Below are 17,919 nucleotides of genomic sequence, written 5' to 3' on the forward strand. Positions count from 1 at the left end.
CTGGGACTCGAGGTTGAGCATGTTGGGACTTTATTCCTTGGAACATAGGAGAGTGAGGGGTGATCTTATACAGGTTAGGGAATCAAGAACCAGAGGGTACAGGCTTAAAGCAAGAGGGGAGAGATTTAATGGGAACCTGAGGGAAAACATTTTCACACAGTGGGTGGGCAGTGTTTGGAACGAGCTGCCAGAGGAAGTGGCTCAGGCAGGCACCATAACACCATTTAAAAGGCACTTGAGAGAGACATGGATAGGAAATGTTTAGAGCAGAGGTTCCCAACCTTCTTTATGCAATGGACCAATACCATTAAGCAAGGAGTCTGTGGGCCCCAGGTTGGGAACCCCTGGATTAGAGAGATACTGTACAGGACAAATTTAGGCAAATGGGAATGGCTTCAATGGGAATCTTGGTCAGCAAGGATTAGATGGGCTGAATGACCTGATTTATGCTGTGTGAGTCTGTGATCAGTGTTGGGACTGGTTGCATCACGGTCTGGTACTGCAATTTCTATGTGCAAGAATCTTCAGAAACTGCAGAGAGTCGTGGACTCAGCCCAGTACATCACAGACACATCCCTCCCTCCCCACCATCGGTAGTATCTACAGGGCAACGTCCATCATCAGAGATCCCCACCATCCGGGCCATCCCATCTTCTCACAGCTCCCATCAGACAGGAGGTACAGAAGCCTGAAGTCCCCACCACCAGGTTCAGGAACAGCTACTTCCCTTCAAACATTCGGTTCCTGAACCGACTGGCACAACCCTCATCACCACCTCGGTACAGCAACACTGCGATCAATTAGACTTCAATAGACTTTGTTTTTGTTCTAATTGTGGTCTCTCTTTTTGAAATTGGGTATAATTTATGGTTTTTTTTGCTGAATGTTTTTCTCTATCTGATGCTTTCTGCCTGTGATGTTGCTGTAAGTCAGTTCTTCATTCTACCTGTACACAGATGGCCATAAACTCTTGACTTGACAAGATTTTGGAAGTTGCTTCATGGACCCAACATCCCTCCCTGTCTCTGTGACTACCCCCATCCCTGTCCTATACGCTCCTCTCCTCTGTGATCACCCCCTCCCTTCCCTACATCCCTCCCTGTCTATGTGACCCCTCTGGCTCCTACACACCTCCCCATCTCTGTGAACCCCCTCTCTCCCCTACAACCCACACCATTTCTGTGACCCCCATCTCCTATACCCCTCCCCATCTTCGTGACCCCTCCCCCTCCTACACCTCCCCACCTTTTTGACCCCCTCCCTTTTCTACACCCCTCCCCATCTCTGTAAGCCCCCCTCTCTGCCCTACACCCCTCTGCTTTGAGCAGATGACTGTCTGGACACGCTACTTGCGCAGGAAGAACAGAGAGCTGGAAGTGGCTGAGTTAATTGAACCACCCCCTGTCGCACTGGGGTGGCACAGGAGGATGTCCCTCTTTCCCTCCCTCCCTCCATCCCACACCATGTGTTACTCATTCACAGGATCCATCAAAGCCTCCTTGAAGTCAGAGAGGATGAAACAGATCGCAGGACCACAGCATGCTCCCCTCCCCTCACTGCACTGCACCCTCTCGACCAGCGCGTCTCTCCCTTATTCCCAGCAATCCACACACCCCCCCACACACACACAACTCCCGTCACCCAGACTGTGTCTGTACTCTGCCGGCAGGGTGGGGGTCTTTACACACGTGCCACTTTCACACACACACACACACACACACACACGCAAAACTCTCCATTTCTTTTATCCAACTCTTTCCGTACACGCCCCTCTGTCTCCATAACCCGCTCCCCACCCGACATACCTGCCCGTCTGTGAGCCCCTCTCTCCCCGTCTTCGTGACCCCCTCGCACGGCGCTCCCTCTTCTCCGACCCCACCCCACCCCGTTCCTCTCCCTCCCCCTCCCGCTGTTCCCCATCCGCAACGCGCCCGGACCGAGTCGGGACATGCGGTCACGGGCGTTGTGCCAGGACAGTTTTGATGAGGCTTCTGTGGTCGGGCAGGAGGGAGCGTCAGCTCTTTGAGGTGGTACCGCTGTCTCCTTGTTATTTCCGAATCCGGTCGGAATTCACCCGGAAGGAGGGCAGTGGAGAGGGGAAGGAAACCTGGCACCTCCCACCACCCCCTCTTCTTCTCCCAGGGCAGTTCTATCACTGAATTCAGACCAGCTTCAGACGGAGATCGAGCACTCCGAGGAGCTAAAAGAGGACACAGAGAGACGCGGGGATGCTGGGAGGGAATTCCAGAGCTCAATGTCCAGAGGGGTTCACGAGGGGGGGTCATAGAGACGGGGGGAGTGTAGGGGAGGGAGGGGGGGTCACAGAAACCGGATAGGGTGTAGGGGAAGAAGAGGGACTGAGACGGGGAGCGAAATTGGGGAGGGAGGGGAGTTACAGAGACGGGGAGGTGTGTAGGGGAGGAAGGGGGTCACGGAGACAATGAGGGGTGTAGGGGAGGGAGGAGGTCACAGAGATGGGCAGGGGTGTAGGGGCGGGTATAGGAGAGAGAAGGGGGTCGCAGAGACAGGGTGAGCTGTAGGGGACGGGGGCTCACAGACACGGGGAGGAGCGTACGTACAGAGTCTCTCCTCATTACTAACCCTTCAGTTGGGCAGCGCTGTACTTTGACAAATTTCATGATCTGTCAGTGAAAATAAAACTGATTGCGATTCTGATATTCGCCAGCAGGTGGGGCAATTCACAGCTGGAACACGGGCAGAAGCGCAAACAACTTCATAGACCCTTAGCAATGCCGTCCTTCCCTTCCTCATCCCTACTCTCACCCTCCACCCATCCTCCCTCACCACCTCCTCCATCATCCTTCCTCCCGCCACCCTCACTACCACTCCCCACCATCTCTTCTTCACTATCTCCTCCCTCCCTCTCCTCTTCCCTCACTCTTCTTTCCTCACCCTGTCTCACTCCTTATCTCCTCCCTCAGTCCCTCCCCACTCCCTTACTCCACACTCCCCTCCTCCCTCACCCCCTCTGCACACCTCGCTATCCTGAAGTCAATGACCAGCTCTTTTGTTTTCCTGACATTGAAGAAAAGACATTGCCAAGCTGGAGAGGGTGCAGAAGAGATTTACAGGGATGCTGCCTGGTATCTTCTTTGCAAAGGGGGCAGTGAGTATTTAGAATGAGCTGCCAGAAGAAGTGATCGAGTCGAGTATGACTGCAACATTTAAGAGGCATTTGGACAGGTACATTTAGGTTTATGGGTCGAACGCAGGCAACTGGGACTAGCAGAGATGATGCTGTGGCTGGCATGAACCAGATGGGCTGAAGGGCCTGTTTCCATGCTGTATGACTCTGTGGTTCTATGGTCTCAATCGTGTTCCCCCTCTTTACCAGGAGGAACAGACGCAGTCTGCTAATGACACACTCCATTCTGGGCAAAGTCCTTGTGAATCTCCCTACACCCTCTGCAGCTCCATCACCTCCTCCCTGCAGTGTGGTGACTGGAACTGGTAACAACACTCCAGCTGTGGTCTGACCCAGGGTCTGTTGTAGCATGACCTCCTTGTGCCTGTACTCATCAGCTCAACTAAAAGGTCAGCATCCCTCCAGTGTGCCCTCCTCATCCTTGAGGTAGAACAAGGTAACATCTCCCTGTGCTGCCACCTTCGAGGATCAACAGAGGGATCTTGAGGCCTAAGTGGGAGCAATGGACTTAGGCCTCAAAATCCCTCTGTTCAGCAACAGTCTTAAGACTCCTGCCATTAACTGTGTCCTGTCCCAAAGTGCAACACCTCACACTTACCATTTCTCTGCTCACATCTGTAACTGATCCGTATAATATATTTTGCCTAAAGTATATCAGTGATATCAGCTGGACTGTTAACTGTTAATCGTTTATTACCAAAATGGCTTCTCGTACTGTTAACTGCTGAGCAAGGGGTTCTCTGTAACAGCAATGATTGGGTTATGCTATGTTATAATGGAAATTGTATTCATTTGCTAGCCAATGGAGGTCATGTTCTGTTATCTTGTATATGTGTGTTGAGTTGAGGAGCGCGGGCTTTCTCGGGAGGCGAGCAGAGAGGACGAACATGTGAGGGAAGGACAGCGGTTCCAGGGTGGCAGATACCGGACCTCGGGGGTTCGGATGGTGGCTGAAGTCTCGGAAGGACGTTGTGGATGGAATCGGAGGCGTGAGCTCCAACGTATTAAAATATTATGTGCACAAGACTGATAAGTTACTTATCTGGTGCCTTTTCTTTAGTTGTTGCTATTAACCCATCACCAAAATTTGCTATAAAGTATAATTCTTTACTCGCACTTGGTACTTTGTTTGATATTTGTGTCGTGGCTGATCATTGGGTGCCTCACACCTTATCCGCACCAAAGCATTTGCACTGTTTGGCGGGGTCGACGGCTATTCACCCTAGGCAACAAGAGTCAGTTGGGGCAAAGGTCGTTACACTTTATTCTGCATTCTGTTATTGTTTTACCTTGTTCTACCTCAATGCACTGTGTAATGATCTGATCTGTATGGATGGCATACAGAGCAAAGTTTTTCACTGTACCTTGGTATATGTGACAATAATAAACCAATTTACTGATTTACATTTAAGTCTCTTGTCTATCTCCATGTATATCACCCATAATGTAATCCTTGCAATTTCAGCTTCCAGCCTTTGATTTACCGTACAATTTAATGTTGATGGATCTTATTTCAAGTTAATGTCAAAGTGGAGATTATTATCATGTACGCGAGTCGCTGTGTGTACAGGTGCAATGAAAAGCTTACTTACAGCAGCATCAAAGGCACAGAGCATCAGAGACACAACATTCACTAAGAAACATAAATTATATTGAATTTTTACAAGAAAGAACACAATTAAGACAAATAAAAATGGAATATGCAGGAACATAAGAAGCTGCAGAGAGTCGTGGACTCTGCCCAATACATCACGGACACATCCCTCCCTCCCCACCATGGGTAGTGTCTACAGGAGGTGCTGCCTCAGGAAGGTAACGTCCATCATCAGAGATCCCCACCATCCGGGCCATCCCATCTTCTCACAGTTCCCATCGGGCAGGAGGTACAGAAGCCTGAAGTCCCACATCACCAGGTTCAGGAACAGCTACTTCCCTTCAATCATTCGGATCCTGAACCAACCAGCACAACCCTGATCACCACCTCAGTACAGCAACACCGTGACCACTTTGTACTACAATGGTCTATTACTTTGTCCTAATTGTGTTCTTTCTTGTAAAAGTTGTCTAAAGTTCATGCTTAAGATGGCACTGGTGAAATACAGTAAAGCCTTACTGGCAGTAAACAAAACTACTAACTACTCTATCAATTGGATATGATCACTGCAATCAATAGCCTATTTGGAGGTGAGCTTTTGAACCGCCTGTACGACCTGACATTTCTGTGGTGTGAACTGAAGCCTCGAAGGTGCAGGACGGTTGTAGCGTGGCGTGTATGGGCTGAATTGAGGTGGTGGGGCCTGGGCCAGGGAGTAAGAAACAAGCCACTGTTTGGCCAATTTAAGCTCTAGGCCAAATTGAAAAGGTCAGGGTGTTGGAGCTGGAGGCAAGGCACGGGTCTGTGTTCAGCTTGCTGCTCGGCAAGGTTTACTCACCTCTGCACTGCAACTAATGGTCTCCTGGACCGGCTGCAGTGATGACGGGCGTTTTGGCTGTGGACTTCAGCTCTGAATGTTATTTGCTTACTTTTCATTGCTTGCACATTGGGTGTTCGACGGTCTCCTTTTTTAATGGGTTCTATTGCACTTCCTGTTTTATGGCTGCCTGTAAAGGGACAAATCTCAAGGTTGTATACAGTATGCATACTTTGATAATAAATGTACTTTGAACTTTTTCTTGTGAATGTTGTGTCTCTGACATGATGAGCCTGTGATGCTGCTGCAAGTAACCATTACAACGCCAGCGCCCTGGGTTCAATTGCCACTGCTGTCTGTAAGGAGCTTTTACGTGGATTCCTGTTCCGGTTTCCTCTCATGTTCCAAAGACACACGGTTAGTAGGTTAATTGGTCACATGATTAGACAGCACGGGCTTATGGGGCGGAAGGGGTGTTACAGAGCTGCATCCCTAAATAAGATAGTTGTCAAAGGTTGCAAAGAGGTCTGGGTTGGGGAATGGCAGATGGAATTAACTCAGAGAAGTGCAAAGTTATCACCGGGCGGGACTTACACAGTGAACACCAGGACCCTGGGGAGCATTGTAGAACGGAGGAACCTGATGGATTTTGATGTTTAAATCCAAGGTTCTTTTAAAAGTAAGGAACAAAGCATAAAACTTGTTGCTTCGCAATCGTTTTATTATGAGCTAATAGAACTAGAGGAAGGTGAAACAAACAGGGACAGAAATCTACTACTTGAAAGAAAAGAAAGATGGCGCCTAGCATAAAACAGCTACTTTGATAGCATGGAGATAAGAAAAATTCCATAGATAAGCAACAAAAATATTTATTCAATACTGCAGTAAAAAGTTAACCCACAAGAAAATACTCGCCACTTAATGAAAGACAAAGAAGCTTTAGAATTATACTGTGTATAGCTAATAGGCATATTAAACTGTTATGTACTGTACACAAAAGCTACAAGAAGATAATTAATTGTTAACCTGTAAAGAAAATGGCAATTAAACAATTGGATGCAGCAGACCCCAAGGTACAGGTACATGATTCCCTGGAAGTGGTGTCACAGGCAGATAGGGTCATGAAGAAGGCACACTGGCCTTCATCGATCAGGGCCCTGAGTACAGGAGCTGGGGTGTCATGGGACAGTTGTACAGGATGTTTTGTGAGGGTGCACTTGGAGTATTGTGTGCATTTTGGTCACTCAGCTGCAGGAAGGGTGCGATTAAGCTGGAGAGGGTGCAGAAAAGATTGAAGGCACACACTCAACGACTCAGGAACAGCTTCTTCTCCTCTGCCATCAGATCTCTGAATGGTCCATGAGCTCATGAACACTACCCAGCTATTTCTTTTTCTCTTTGGCACTGTTTTGTAATCTATAGTAATCTTGTGTCCTGCAGTGTATTGCCGCCACAAAACAACAAATTTTGCGTCATACAAGACAGTTACAATAAAGCCGATTCTGGTTCTGATTCCAAAATGCACAAGTACATGTATGCAAAAATGCAATAAAAAACTGAAACAAGTTTTTCTTGAGCAACACAGACAAAATTCTGGAGGAACTTAGCATGTCAGGCAGCACCTATGGAGGGAAGTGAACTTTGTGGGTCGAGCGTCTTCATCAGAACCAGAAAGGAAGGGGGCAGAAGCCAGAGTAAGAAGGTGAGGAGGGAAAGGAGTACAAGGTAGTAGAACTGGCTCTTAGGACCCTGAATCTCTCAGCAGCAGTGACGTAAACAGGAGCTTGTATACTGCCGCCCTTCCTGAAGTCAATGACCATCTCTTTTGCTTTGCTAATATCAAGGGAATGGTTGTAACCTATAGTTTAATCAATTCAATTTCAGTTTCCGGATGTAGCACTATTTAGATTTCTTGTACAATTTAATGATGCTTGATGTTCTTTTATATCAATTTTCACCGTTATATATCAATTGACCATATTTTAGGGTATGTTGTTCAACTGGATCTCGATGTACTTCAACTATGGCGCAGTCTACGTTATTCCAGCCTCAAAACTTTGCACTGTTTTGGTTTTATAGAAACATAGACCACCTACAGCACAATACAGGCCCTTCGGCTCACAATGCTGTGTTGAACATGTACATACTTTAGAAATTACCTCAGGTTACCCATAGCCCTCTATTTTTCTCAGCTCCATGTACCTATCCAGGAATCTCTTAAAAGACCCGATTGTATCCACCTCCACCATCGTTGCCGGCAACCATAATTATGAATAATTTCATGTTGCTTGATGTTATTTGATATCATTTTATGGTTTTTATCAAATTTGGCCATATTTAGGGGCCCGTTCTTCAACTAAATCCATATATAAACATGAAGATTTGCTTTATTTATCACATGTGCATTGAAACATACAGTGAAATGGGTTGTTTGTGTCAGGCAAATCAGAGGGGATTGCGCTGGACAGCCTGCAGTGTCGCCACATTCTCAGTGCCAACATACCATGCCCACAACTTACTCACCCTAAACTGGATGGCTTTGGAATGTGGGAGGAAACCAGAGCACCTGGAGGAAATCCACATGGTTATGGGGAGAACATCCAAACTCTTTACGGACAACGGTGAAATTGAACCCTGATCAGTAATCGCTGGCACTGTAATAGCATTATGCTAACAGCTACACTACCAAGCCTCCTTATGGTGTAATCAATGAACTTTCAGACTCCAGGTTTTCATTTTTAGCCTAGTTACGTGATGTTAGATGTTAGATCATTTTACAACATTCTATCTAAATTGACCTTTATATAATTAATTAGCCTTTAATAATATTAAACTTTATATAATAAAATGTACATAATTATATTTTGGGGCCTATTAGTCAACTGAATCTTAATATATTTCCACTTAATATATACACAAGAAGGAATAAACAGTCAACATTTCTTGCCGAGACCTTTCTTTTGTGTATATGATTTGTTGCTCCACTGTGGTCTCTGAAGAGATTTAAAGATTCTCTTCGACGGGAGTTCAGTGACAGCCTCTTCCGTCGCCCTCCCCCTGTGATCTCTTTGACCGTACGCTCACCCAGACTCACTACCACTGCCAGGTGTCCTTTCTGGGAACTTGTCACCAATCACGTGCCAGCTTGTACTCCTTCGCCACCCTGTACTTTCTTATTCTGGCTTCTTCCCCCTTCATTTCCAGTCCCGATGAAGGTTCTCAATCCAAAACATTTACTCTTTATTCCCCACCATAGATGCTGCCTGACCTGCTGGGTTCCTCCAGCATTTTATGTGTGTTACTCTCGATTTTTGGATGTCCAACAGCTTCTTCACCACCCTGAACACCTGCACCAATGCTTTCAAGGAGCTATGGACACGCACCCCAAGGTCCCCAAAAGCACTTTAAGCCCCTGCAACTTTCTCTATACGTCCTATCTATCTGTCACAATTTGTGGGATCTGCCTGTGTGCCAATTATGTTTCCAGCATCATCTTCCATTAGACAGAAAGGTATCCCTAGTAATGAGAGGGTGTTAACTGTTGTCTGATGATAGTATTGGAATAGGTTTATTATATTCATGAACTGATACAGTGAAAAGCTTGTCTTCCAAACTGTTCACACAGATCAGATCATTCCACAGTGCATTGAGGTAGAACAAGGTAAAACAATAACAGAATGCAGAATAATGCCTAACAGTTACAGAGAAAGTGCAGTGTAGATAGACAATAAGGTGTAAGGTCATAATGAGGTAGATTTTGAGGTCAAGAGTCCATCTTATTGTAATAGGGGACCTTTTAATAGTCTTATAACAGCAGTCCAATGGGAGGGGGAGAAGAGAGAGTGTCCAGGATGGGTGGGGTATTTGATTATGTGCATATTTCACAAGTCTACATTATTCCAACCCCAAACCTTTGATGACATTATGTGATGTTTATATCATTTTATGTTTCTTTATCTTAATTGGCCATATTTTGGGGCTTGTTTCAATGTATTTCAACTATTTTCCTGCCTTCTCCCCATAACTATCGACACCCTGACTAATCAAGAACCTATCAACCACTGCCTTAAATATACCCAATGACTTGGCTTCCACAGCTATCTGTGGCAATGAATTCCACAGAGTCACTACCCTCTGGCTAAAGAAATTCCTCCTCATCTCTGTTCTATTCTGAGCTGTGCTTTCTGGTCCTAGACTCCCCCATTATGGAAAACATCCTCTCCACGTCCACTCTATATAGGCCGTTCAATATCCAATAGCTTATATTGAGATCCCCTCATTCTTCTAAACTCCAGTGAGTACAGGCCCAGAGTCATCAAGTGCTCCTCATACAGTAACCTTTTCATTCCTGGAATCATTCTTGTGAACCTCCTCTGGATCTTCTCCGTATCAGCACATCCTTTCTTAGATAAGAGGCCCAAAAATGCTCACAATACTCCAGGTGCAGTTTGACCAATAGTTTATAAAGCTTCAGCATTACATCCTTGCTTTTATATCAAAATGAATGCTAACATTGCATTTGGCTTCCTTACCACAGACTCAGCCTGCAAGTTAACCTCAAGGGGATCCTGCAGGAGGACTCCCAAGTCCTTTTGCACCTTTGATTTTTGAATTTTCTCCCTGTTTATAGTCTATGCCTTTATTCCTTTAGCCAAAGTGCATGACCATACACTTCCCCACAGTAAAGTCCATCTGCCACTTCTTTGCCCATTCCTCCAATCTGCCTAAGTTCTTCTGCAGACTCACTGCTTCCTCAACACTACTTGCCCCTCCACCTATCTTAGTATCGTCCACAAAGCCATCTAATCTGTCAATCAAATTATTGACATATAACATGAAGGGGTCCCAAGCCTGTGGAACACCACTAGTCACTGGCAATCAACCAGAAAAGGCACCCTTTATTCCCACTCGCTGCCTCCAGCCAGTTAGCAGACATTCTATCCATGCTGGTATTTTTCCTGTGATACCATGGGCTCCTCTTGTTTAGCAGCCTCAAGATCTTGCCTTCCGAAAATCTAAAAGAACAACATCCACTAACTCTGTCTATCCTGCCCGTTATTTCCTCAAAGAATTCCAACAGAGTTGTTTGGTTAGATTTCCCTTTAAGGAAACCATGCTTCGATGTACTTCTTAACCTCATCCTTAATAATGGACTCCAAATTCTTCCCAACCACTTAAGACAGGCTAACTGGTCAAAATTTTCTGTCTTTTGCTTCCCTCCCTTCGTAAAGGAGAGAGTAAGTTTAAGCGTAATCTGTTGCTTGGTGTTATTTTATATTGTTTAACTCTAACTTATGTTGTTGTATATTAACCTAACGCTTCTTTATCCACTCCACTTGAGAAAGCTTAAGCTTATATTTTAGGCCAGGCCTCCTGACCCGCCCCATCTTGTCATTGGACTACGGCACCTTCGGTCAATTGCGTCCAAGCCCCGCCTTATTCACTTCCTTTGGCCCGCACTGTTCTCCGATTGGTGGTTCCGCCTGGAGCTCGTCTCCACCCTGAGGCTGACAATCAGTCCCCATCCCTTTGCCGATAATTGGTTAAATCTGCAGTCACTCCATCGTTGGACCGGATAGTTCGGCACTTCTGCATCCGATTGGTCAATTGCCCATCCCTGGGCGGTGACAGCTGTCGTCCCCTCTCCGTCGACAAAAGGCGCGATCATCGAAGGAAGAATCCACCACCTTTCTTCTGATTGATAGCTGTCAACAATTCGAGCAGCGATTGGTCGCTGCTCCAGTCACTCAATATCCGCTCTCCTTCTAACTCGCAGGCTAGCCTCTCTCGGACCCGCCCCACCACTCCTCCCGCTCCTCATGTGCATTGGTCCATCACTCGTTGTACCCAGCCCTCATTGGTGGGTGACCCCGCCCCTCAACACTCAATCTACCCGCCCCGATATCACCAATTGGACAGTGCCACCGCCACTTAGAGTGGCGCGGAAGCTAAGCCAGCTGGAGGGCCGAACAATCTTCCCTCCCCCTGCCCTAACCTCCCTCCACGCATGCCAATTACCTACCTCTCAGCCAAACCATAGGTTGGCGGCTTGGCGGGCCTAACGGCAATTGGTCGAGGTGAGGTGTGGGGGCTGGCCCACGATCGAGTAGCGTCACTACCGGCTAGCGAGTTAGGTGGCACTGAAGGCAAGTTTGTGTCATCGGCGGGGGGGCCTTGGATCCGGGAATGAGCGGTAAGGCGGGGCGTGTAAATAAATAAAAAAATGTACTTACAGCCCACCCCCCTTTATGTGAGGGAGGGGGAGGGGGCGGAGGAGGAAGGGGAGGAGGAGGGAGGAGCCGGAGGAGGGAGGGAGGAGGGCGGAATGATGTATAGAGTGGCCCCACCCCCACGACCGCCCGTCTCCCGCCCAGATCACCTGGGCGTAGGGGGCGAATGGTGGGGGAGGTATGAGATATGGGTGGAGGATATATGGGAAGGGGAGGATGCAGGGAAGCCTTGGGGAACAGGGGATATGGGGGAAGGAGGGAGATGAACGTGGGGGAGGTTAGGAAGTGGGTTTGGGGAAGGGGACACGGGATGTAGGTGGGGACTGAAGGGGAGGGGAGAGTGTATAAGGATGAAGGGGGGACATGGGGAAGGGTTTGGATGTGGAGAGGCAGAGGGGGAGAATGTGGACAGGGTAAGGTGCATGGGGGAAGGGGACGACATGAAAGGAAGTGAGGGGGTTGGAGATATGCGTAGAAAGTGGGTGACAGGCTGGGGACGTGGGTCAGAAGGGGTATGTCATGTTGGGATGTGGTGGGTGGAAACATGAGAGGAGAAGGGAGTTAAACATTTTTGTCCATGGAAAAAGTTTGGATCATGTGGTGTGCTGGGTGAGAGGGATGAAGTCTGCAGTTGTCAAAACCCACTGACGTTTGATGGTATGGGTCAACTGACTTGATGCCTTCACCAAGATTTCCTGTTTGGAAGTGTGCAAGGTGAGACGTAGCCTATAATCTGGTCACCCCTGTTTAGGAAAGATGGCACCTTTTTGTCGCAGGTAGTTGAGCTGATAAAGAAGGTGTCTAGTATGCTAGCCTTCATCAGGGCACTGAGTACAGGAGTTGGACGATATGATGCAGACATGTAAGATATTGTGGAGGCTGTATTTAGAGTATTGCCTACAGTTCTGGTCACCCTGTTCACAGGAAATATGTTACTAAACAGGAAAGCGTGCAGAAAAGATTTATCAGGATGTTGTCTGGACTTAGGGACCTGAGTTATAAGGAGAGGTTGTGTAAACTAGGACTTTAATCAGAATCAGGTTCATTATCACTGACATATGTTATGAAATTTGTTTTGTGGCAGCAGTGCAGTGTGAGACAGTAAAACATTATATTCGAAGAAGGAGTCTGAGAGTCTGAGTGGGAGTGCCGAAAAAGAGATTTTTGAAATTTTCGTTATTTTTTTTTCTCCAACGGCTTTCTGAGAGGCGGGACTGCGCAGGCGTGTGACGTCGGGCAGTGCAGCGCGGCAGATTTAAAAGGGCAGACATCCTGCTTCGGATTTGATTCGAAGAAGGAGTCTGAGAGTCTGAGTGGGAGTGCCGAAAAAGAGATTTTTGAAATTTTCGTTATTTTTTTTTCTCCAACGGCTTTCTGAGAGGCGGGACTGCGCAGGCGTGTGACGTAGGGCAGTGCAGCGCGGCAGATTTAAAAGGAACAGAGCCTCATAGAGCGGGCAGCGTAGTTTGCGGGCGGCGGAGTGAGCCGGGAGCAGAGTGAAGACTTAAGGGCTTCGGCTCAACGGGCTTAGGCGGAAGCGGGTGAGGCGAGGAAGGTTTGACATTCATTTTCTGTTGCTATTTGAGGAGAGGGGCATTATGACTGTGAGGGCAGTTTGCTGTTCTCGGTGTCGGATGTGGGAGGCCCTGGAGTCTCCAAGCCTCCCGGACGTCTACATCTGCGCCAAGTGCATCGAGATGCAGCTCCTAAGGGACCGCGTTACGGAACTGGAGCTGCAGCTCGATGACCTTCGTCTGGTCAGGGAGAGTGAGGAGGTGATAGAGAGGAGTGGAAGGCAGGTGGTCACGCCGGGGCCACGGGAGGCAGACAAGTGGGTCACGGTTAGGAGGGGGAAGGGGAAAAGGAAGGTGATGGGGAGTACCCCGGCGGCTGTGCCCCTTAACAACAGGTACTCCTGTTTGAGTACTGTTGGGGGGGACAGCTTACCCGGGGGAAGCGACAGTGGCCCTGCCTCCGGCACAGAGTCTGGCCCTGTAGCTCAGAAGGGTAGGGCAAGGAAGAGGAGGGCAGTTGTGATAGGGGACTCGATAGTAAGGGGGTCAGATAGGCGATTCTGTGGACGCAGTCCAGAGACTCGGATGGTAGTTTGCCTCCCTGGTGCCAGGGTCCGGGATATTTCTGATCGTGTCCAAGATATCCTGAAGTGGGAGGGTGAAGAGCCAGAGGTCCTGGTACATATAGGTACCAATGACATAGGTAGGAAAAGGGATGAGGTCCTGAAAGAAGAATATAGGGAGCTAGGAAGGGAGTTGAGAAAAAGGACCGCAAAGGTAGTAATCTCGGGATTACTGCCTGTGCCACGCGACAGTGAGAGTAGGAATGCGATGAGATGGAGGATAAATGCGTGGCTGAGGGATTGGAGCAGGGGGCAGGGATTCAAGTTTTTGGATCATTGGGACCTCTTTTGGCGCAGGTGTGACCTGTACAAAAAGGACGGGTTACACTTAAATCCTCGGGGGACCAATATCCTGGCAGGGAGATTAGCGGGGGCTACTGAGGTGACTTTAAACTAGAATGGTTGGGGGGTGGGAATCAAATTAAAGCGGCTAGGTGTGAGGAGGTTAGTTCACAACAGAGGGATGGGAACCAGTGCAGAGAGACAGAGGGGTGTAAAGTGAGCGTAGAAGCAAAAAGTACAAAGGGGAAAAGTAAAAGTGGCAGGCCGACAAATCCAGGGCAAGCATTAAAAAGGGCTAAGAGAGTTGTAAAAGAGTGCCTGAAGGCTTTATGTGTCAATGCAAGGAGCATTCGTAATAAGGTGGATGAATTGAAAGTGCAGATTGTTATTAATGATTATGATATAGTTGGGATCACAGAGACATGGCTCCAGGGTGACCAGGGATGGGAGCTCAACGTTCAGGGATATTCAATATTCAGGAGGGATAGACACGAAGGAAGGGGAGGTGGGGTGGCGTTGCTGGTTAAAAAAGAGATTAACGCAATAGAAAGGAAGGACATAAGCCGGGAAGATGTGGAATCGATATGGGTAGAGCTGCGTAACACTAAGGGGCAGAAGACGCTGGTGGGAGTTGTGTACAGGCCACCTAACAGTAGTAGTGAGGTCGGAGATGGTATTAAACAGGAAATTAGAAATGTGTGCAATAAAGGAACAGCAGTTATAATGGGTGACTTCAATCTACATGTAGACTGGGTGAACCAAATTGGTAAAGGTGCTGAGGAAGAGGATTTCTTGGAATGTATGCGGGATGGTTTTTTGAACCAACATGTCGAGGAACCGACTAGAGAGCAGGCTATTCTGGACTGGGTTTTGAGCAATGAGGAAGGGTTAATTAGCGATCTTGTCGTGAGAGGCCCCTTGGGTAAGAGTGACCATAATATGGTGGAATTCTTCATTAACATGGAGAGTGACGTAGTTAATTCAGAAACAAAGGTTCTGAACTTAAAGAGGGGTAACTTTGAAGGTATGAGACATGAATTAGCTAAGATAGACTGGCAAATGACACTTCAAGGATTGACGGTGGATATGCAATGGCAGGCATTTAAAGGTTGCATGGATGAACTACAACAATTGTTCATCCCAGTTTGGCAAAAGAATAAATCAAGGAAGGTAGTGCACCCGTGGCTGACAAGAGAAATTAGGGATAGTATCAATTCCAAAGAAGTAGCATACAAATTAGCCAGAGAAAGTGGCTCACCTGAGGACTGGGAGAAATTCAGAGTTCAGCAGAGGAGGACAAAGGGCTTAATTAGGAAGGGGAAAAAAGATTATGAGAGAAAACTGGCAGAGAACATAAAAACGGACTGTAAAAGCTTTTATAGATATGTAAAAAGGAAAAGACTGATAAAGACAAATGTAGGTCCCCTGCAAACAGAAACAGGTGAATTGATTATGGGGAGCAAGGACATGGCAGACCAATTGAATAATTACTTTGGTTCTGTCTTCACTAAGGAGGACATAAATAATCTTCCAGAAATAGTAAGGGACAGAGGGTCCAGTGAGATGGAGGAACTGAGCGAAATACATGTTAGTAGGGAAGTGGTGTTAGGTAAATTGAAGGGATTGAAGGCAGATAAATCCCCAGGGCCAGATGGTCTGCATCCCAGAGTGCTTAAGGAAGTGGCCCAAGAAATAGTGGATGCATTAGTGATAATTTTTCAAAACTCGTTAGATTCTGGACTAGTTCCTGAGGATTGGAGGGTGGCTAATGTAACCCCACTTTTTAAAAAAGGAGGGAGAGAGAAACCGGGGAATTATAGGCCGGTTAGCCTAACGTCGGTGGTGGGGAAACTGCTGGAGTCAGTTATCAAGGATGTGATAACAGCACATTTGGAAAGCGGTGAAATGATCGGACAAAGTCAGCATGGATTTGTGAAAGGAAAATCATGTCTGACGAATCTCATAGAATTTTTTGAGGATGTAACTAGTAGAGTGGATAGGGGAGAACCAGTGGATGTGGTATATTTGGATTTTCAAAAGGCTTTTGACAAGGTCCCACATAGGAGATTAGTGTGCAAACTTAAAGCACACGGTATTGGGGGTAAGGTATTGGTGTGGGTGGAGAATTGGTTAGCAGACAGGAAGCAAAGAGTGGGAATAAACGGGACCTTTTCAGAATGGCAGGCGGTGACTAGTGGGGTACCGCAAGGCTCAGTGCTGGGACCCCAGTTGTTTACAATATATATTAATGACTTGGATGAGGGAATTAAATGCAGCATCTCCAAGTTTGCGGATGACACGAAGCTGGGTGGCAGTGTTAGCAGTGAGGAGGATGCTAAGAGGATGCAGGGTGACTTGGATAGGTTGGGTGAGTGGGCAAACTCATGGCAGATGCAATTTAATGTGGATAAATGTGAAGTTATCCACTTTGGTGGCAAAAATAGGAAAACAGATTATTATCTGAATGGTGGCTGATTAGGAAAAGGGGAGGTGCAACGAGACCTGGGTGTCATTATACACCAGTCATTGAAAGTGGGCATGCAGGTACAGCAGGCGGTGAAAAAGGCGAACGGTATGCTGGCATTTATAGCGAGAGGATTCGAGTACAGGAGCAGGGAGGTACTACTGCAGTTGTACAAGGCCTTGGTGAGACCACACCTGGAGTATTGTGTGCAGTTTTGGTCCCCTAATCTGAGGAAAGACATCTTTGCCATAGAGGGAGTACAAAGAAGGTTCACCAGATTGATTCCTGGGATGGCAGGTCTTTCATATGAAGAAAGACTGGATGAACTGGGCTTGTACTCGTTGGAATTTAGAAGATTGAGGGGGGATCTGATTGAAACGTATAAGATCCTAAAGGGATTGGACAGGCTAGATGCAGGAAGATTGTTCCCGATGTTGGGGAGGTCTAGAACGAGGGGTCACAGTTTGAGGATAGAGGGGAAGCCTTTTAGGACCGAGGTTAGGAAAAACTTCTTCACACAGAGAGTGGTGAATCTGTGGAATTCTCTGCCACAGCAAACTGTTGAGGCCAGTTCATTAGCTATGTTTAAAAGGAAGTTAGATATGGCCCTTGTGGCTACAGGGGTCAGGGGGTATGGAGGGAAGGCTGGGTTCTGAGTTGGATGATCAGCCATGATCATAATAAATGGCGGTGCAGGCTCGAAGGGCCGAATGGCCTACTCCTGCACCTATTTTCTATGTTTCTATGTTTCTATGAAACAATACTAAATAAATAGACCCATAAATGATCCTTGGAACATACTGCAGGAGACATGGGTGAACTGAGATCATGAGATGAAAACACACCACCTTTATCCTGGGGTGGGTGTTAAAAACAAGAGGGCAGAGGTTTAAGATCAGCGGAGAAAGGAACATCAGGGGCACCTTCTTCACTCATATTTGGAATGAGCTGCCAGAAATAGCGAATGAGGAAGGCACATTAGCAACATTTAAAAGTCATCTGGATAAGTGCATGGAGAGGAGAGGTTTAGAGGGCTAAGGGCCAATCATGGGCAGGTGGGACTAGATGATTGGGCAACACAGTTGACATGGACAAGTTTGACCAAGGGTCTTTTGCCCAGCTGTGTGGCACTGTCATTAGGCTGGAGAGGATACAGAATAGATTCACCGGGATGTTACCAGGAGTTACTCGGAGAGATTGGACAGGCTGGGGCATTGGTCAAACCGCTT

General features: G+C 47.3%; 1 protein-coding gene across 1 annotated transcript in view; it reads left to right on the forward strand.

Moving 5' to 3' along the window:
* The first annotated feature begins 11,560 nt into the window (after positions 1-11,560).
* LOC134341379 (transcription factor Sp1-like) overlaps positions 11,561-17,919 on the forward strand; it is a 71,899-nt gene continuing 65,540 nt past the window's right edge. Inside the window, exon 1 of the mRNA XM_063039240.1 lies at positions 11,561-11,770. Within this exon, the coding sequence (XP_062895310.1) occupies positions 11,764-11,770 (7 nt within the window). The 5' untranslated portion in view covers positions 11,561-11,763. The remainder of the gene's footprint in view (positions 11,771-17,919) is intronic.

This window comes from Mobula hypostoma (genome assembly GCF_963921235.1).
Source record: "Mobula hypostoma chromosome X1 unlocalized genomic scaffold, sMobHyp1.1 SUPER_X1_unloc_1, whole genome shotgun sequence".
Taxonomy (NCBI): Eukaryota; Metazoa; Chordata; class Chondrichthyes; order Myliobatiformes; family Myliobatidae; genus Mobula; species Mobula hypostoma.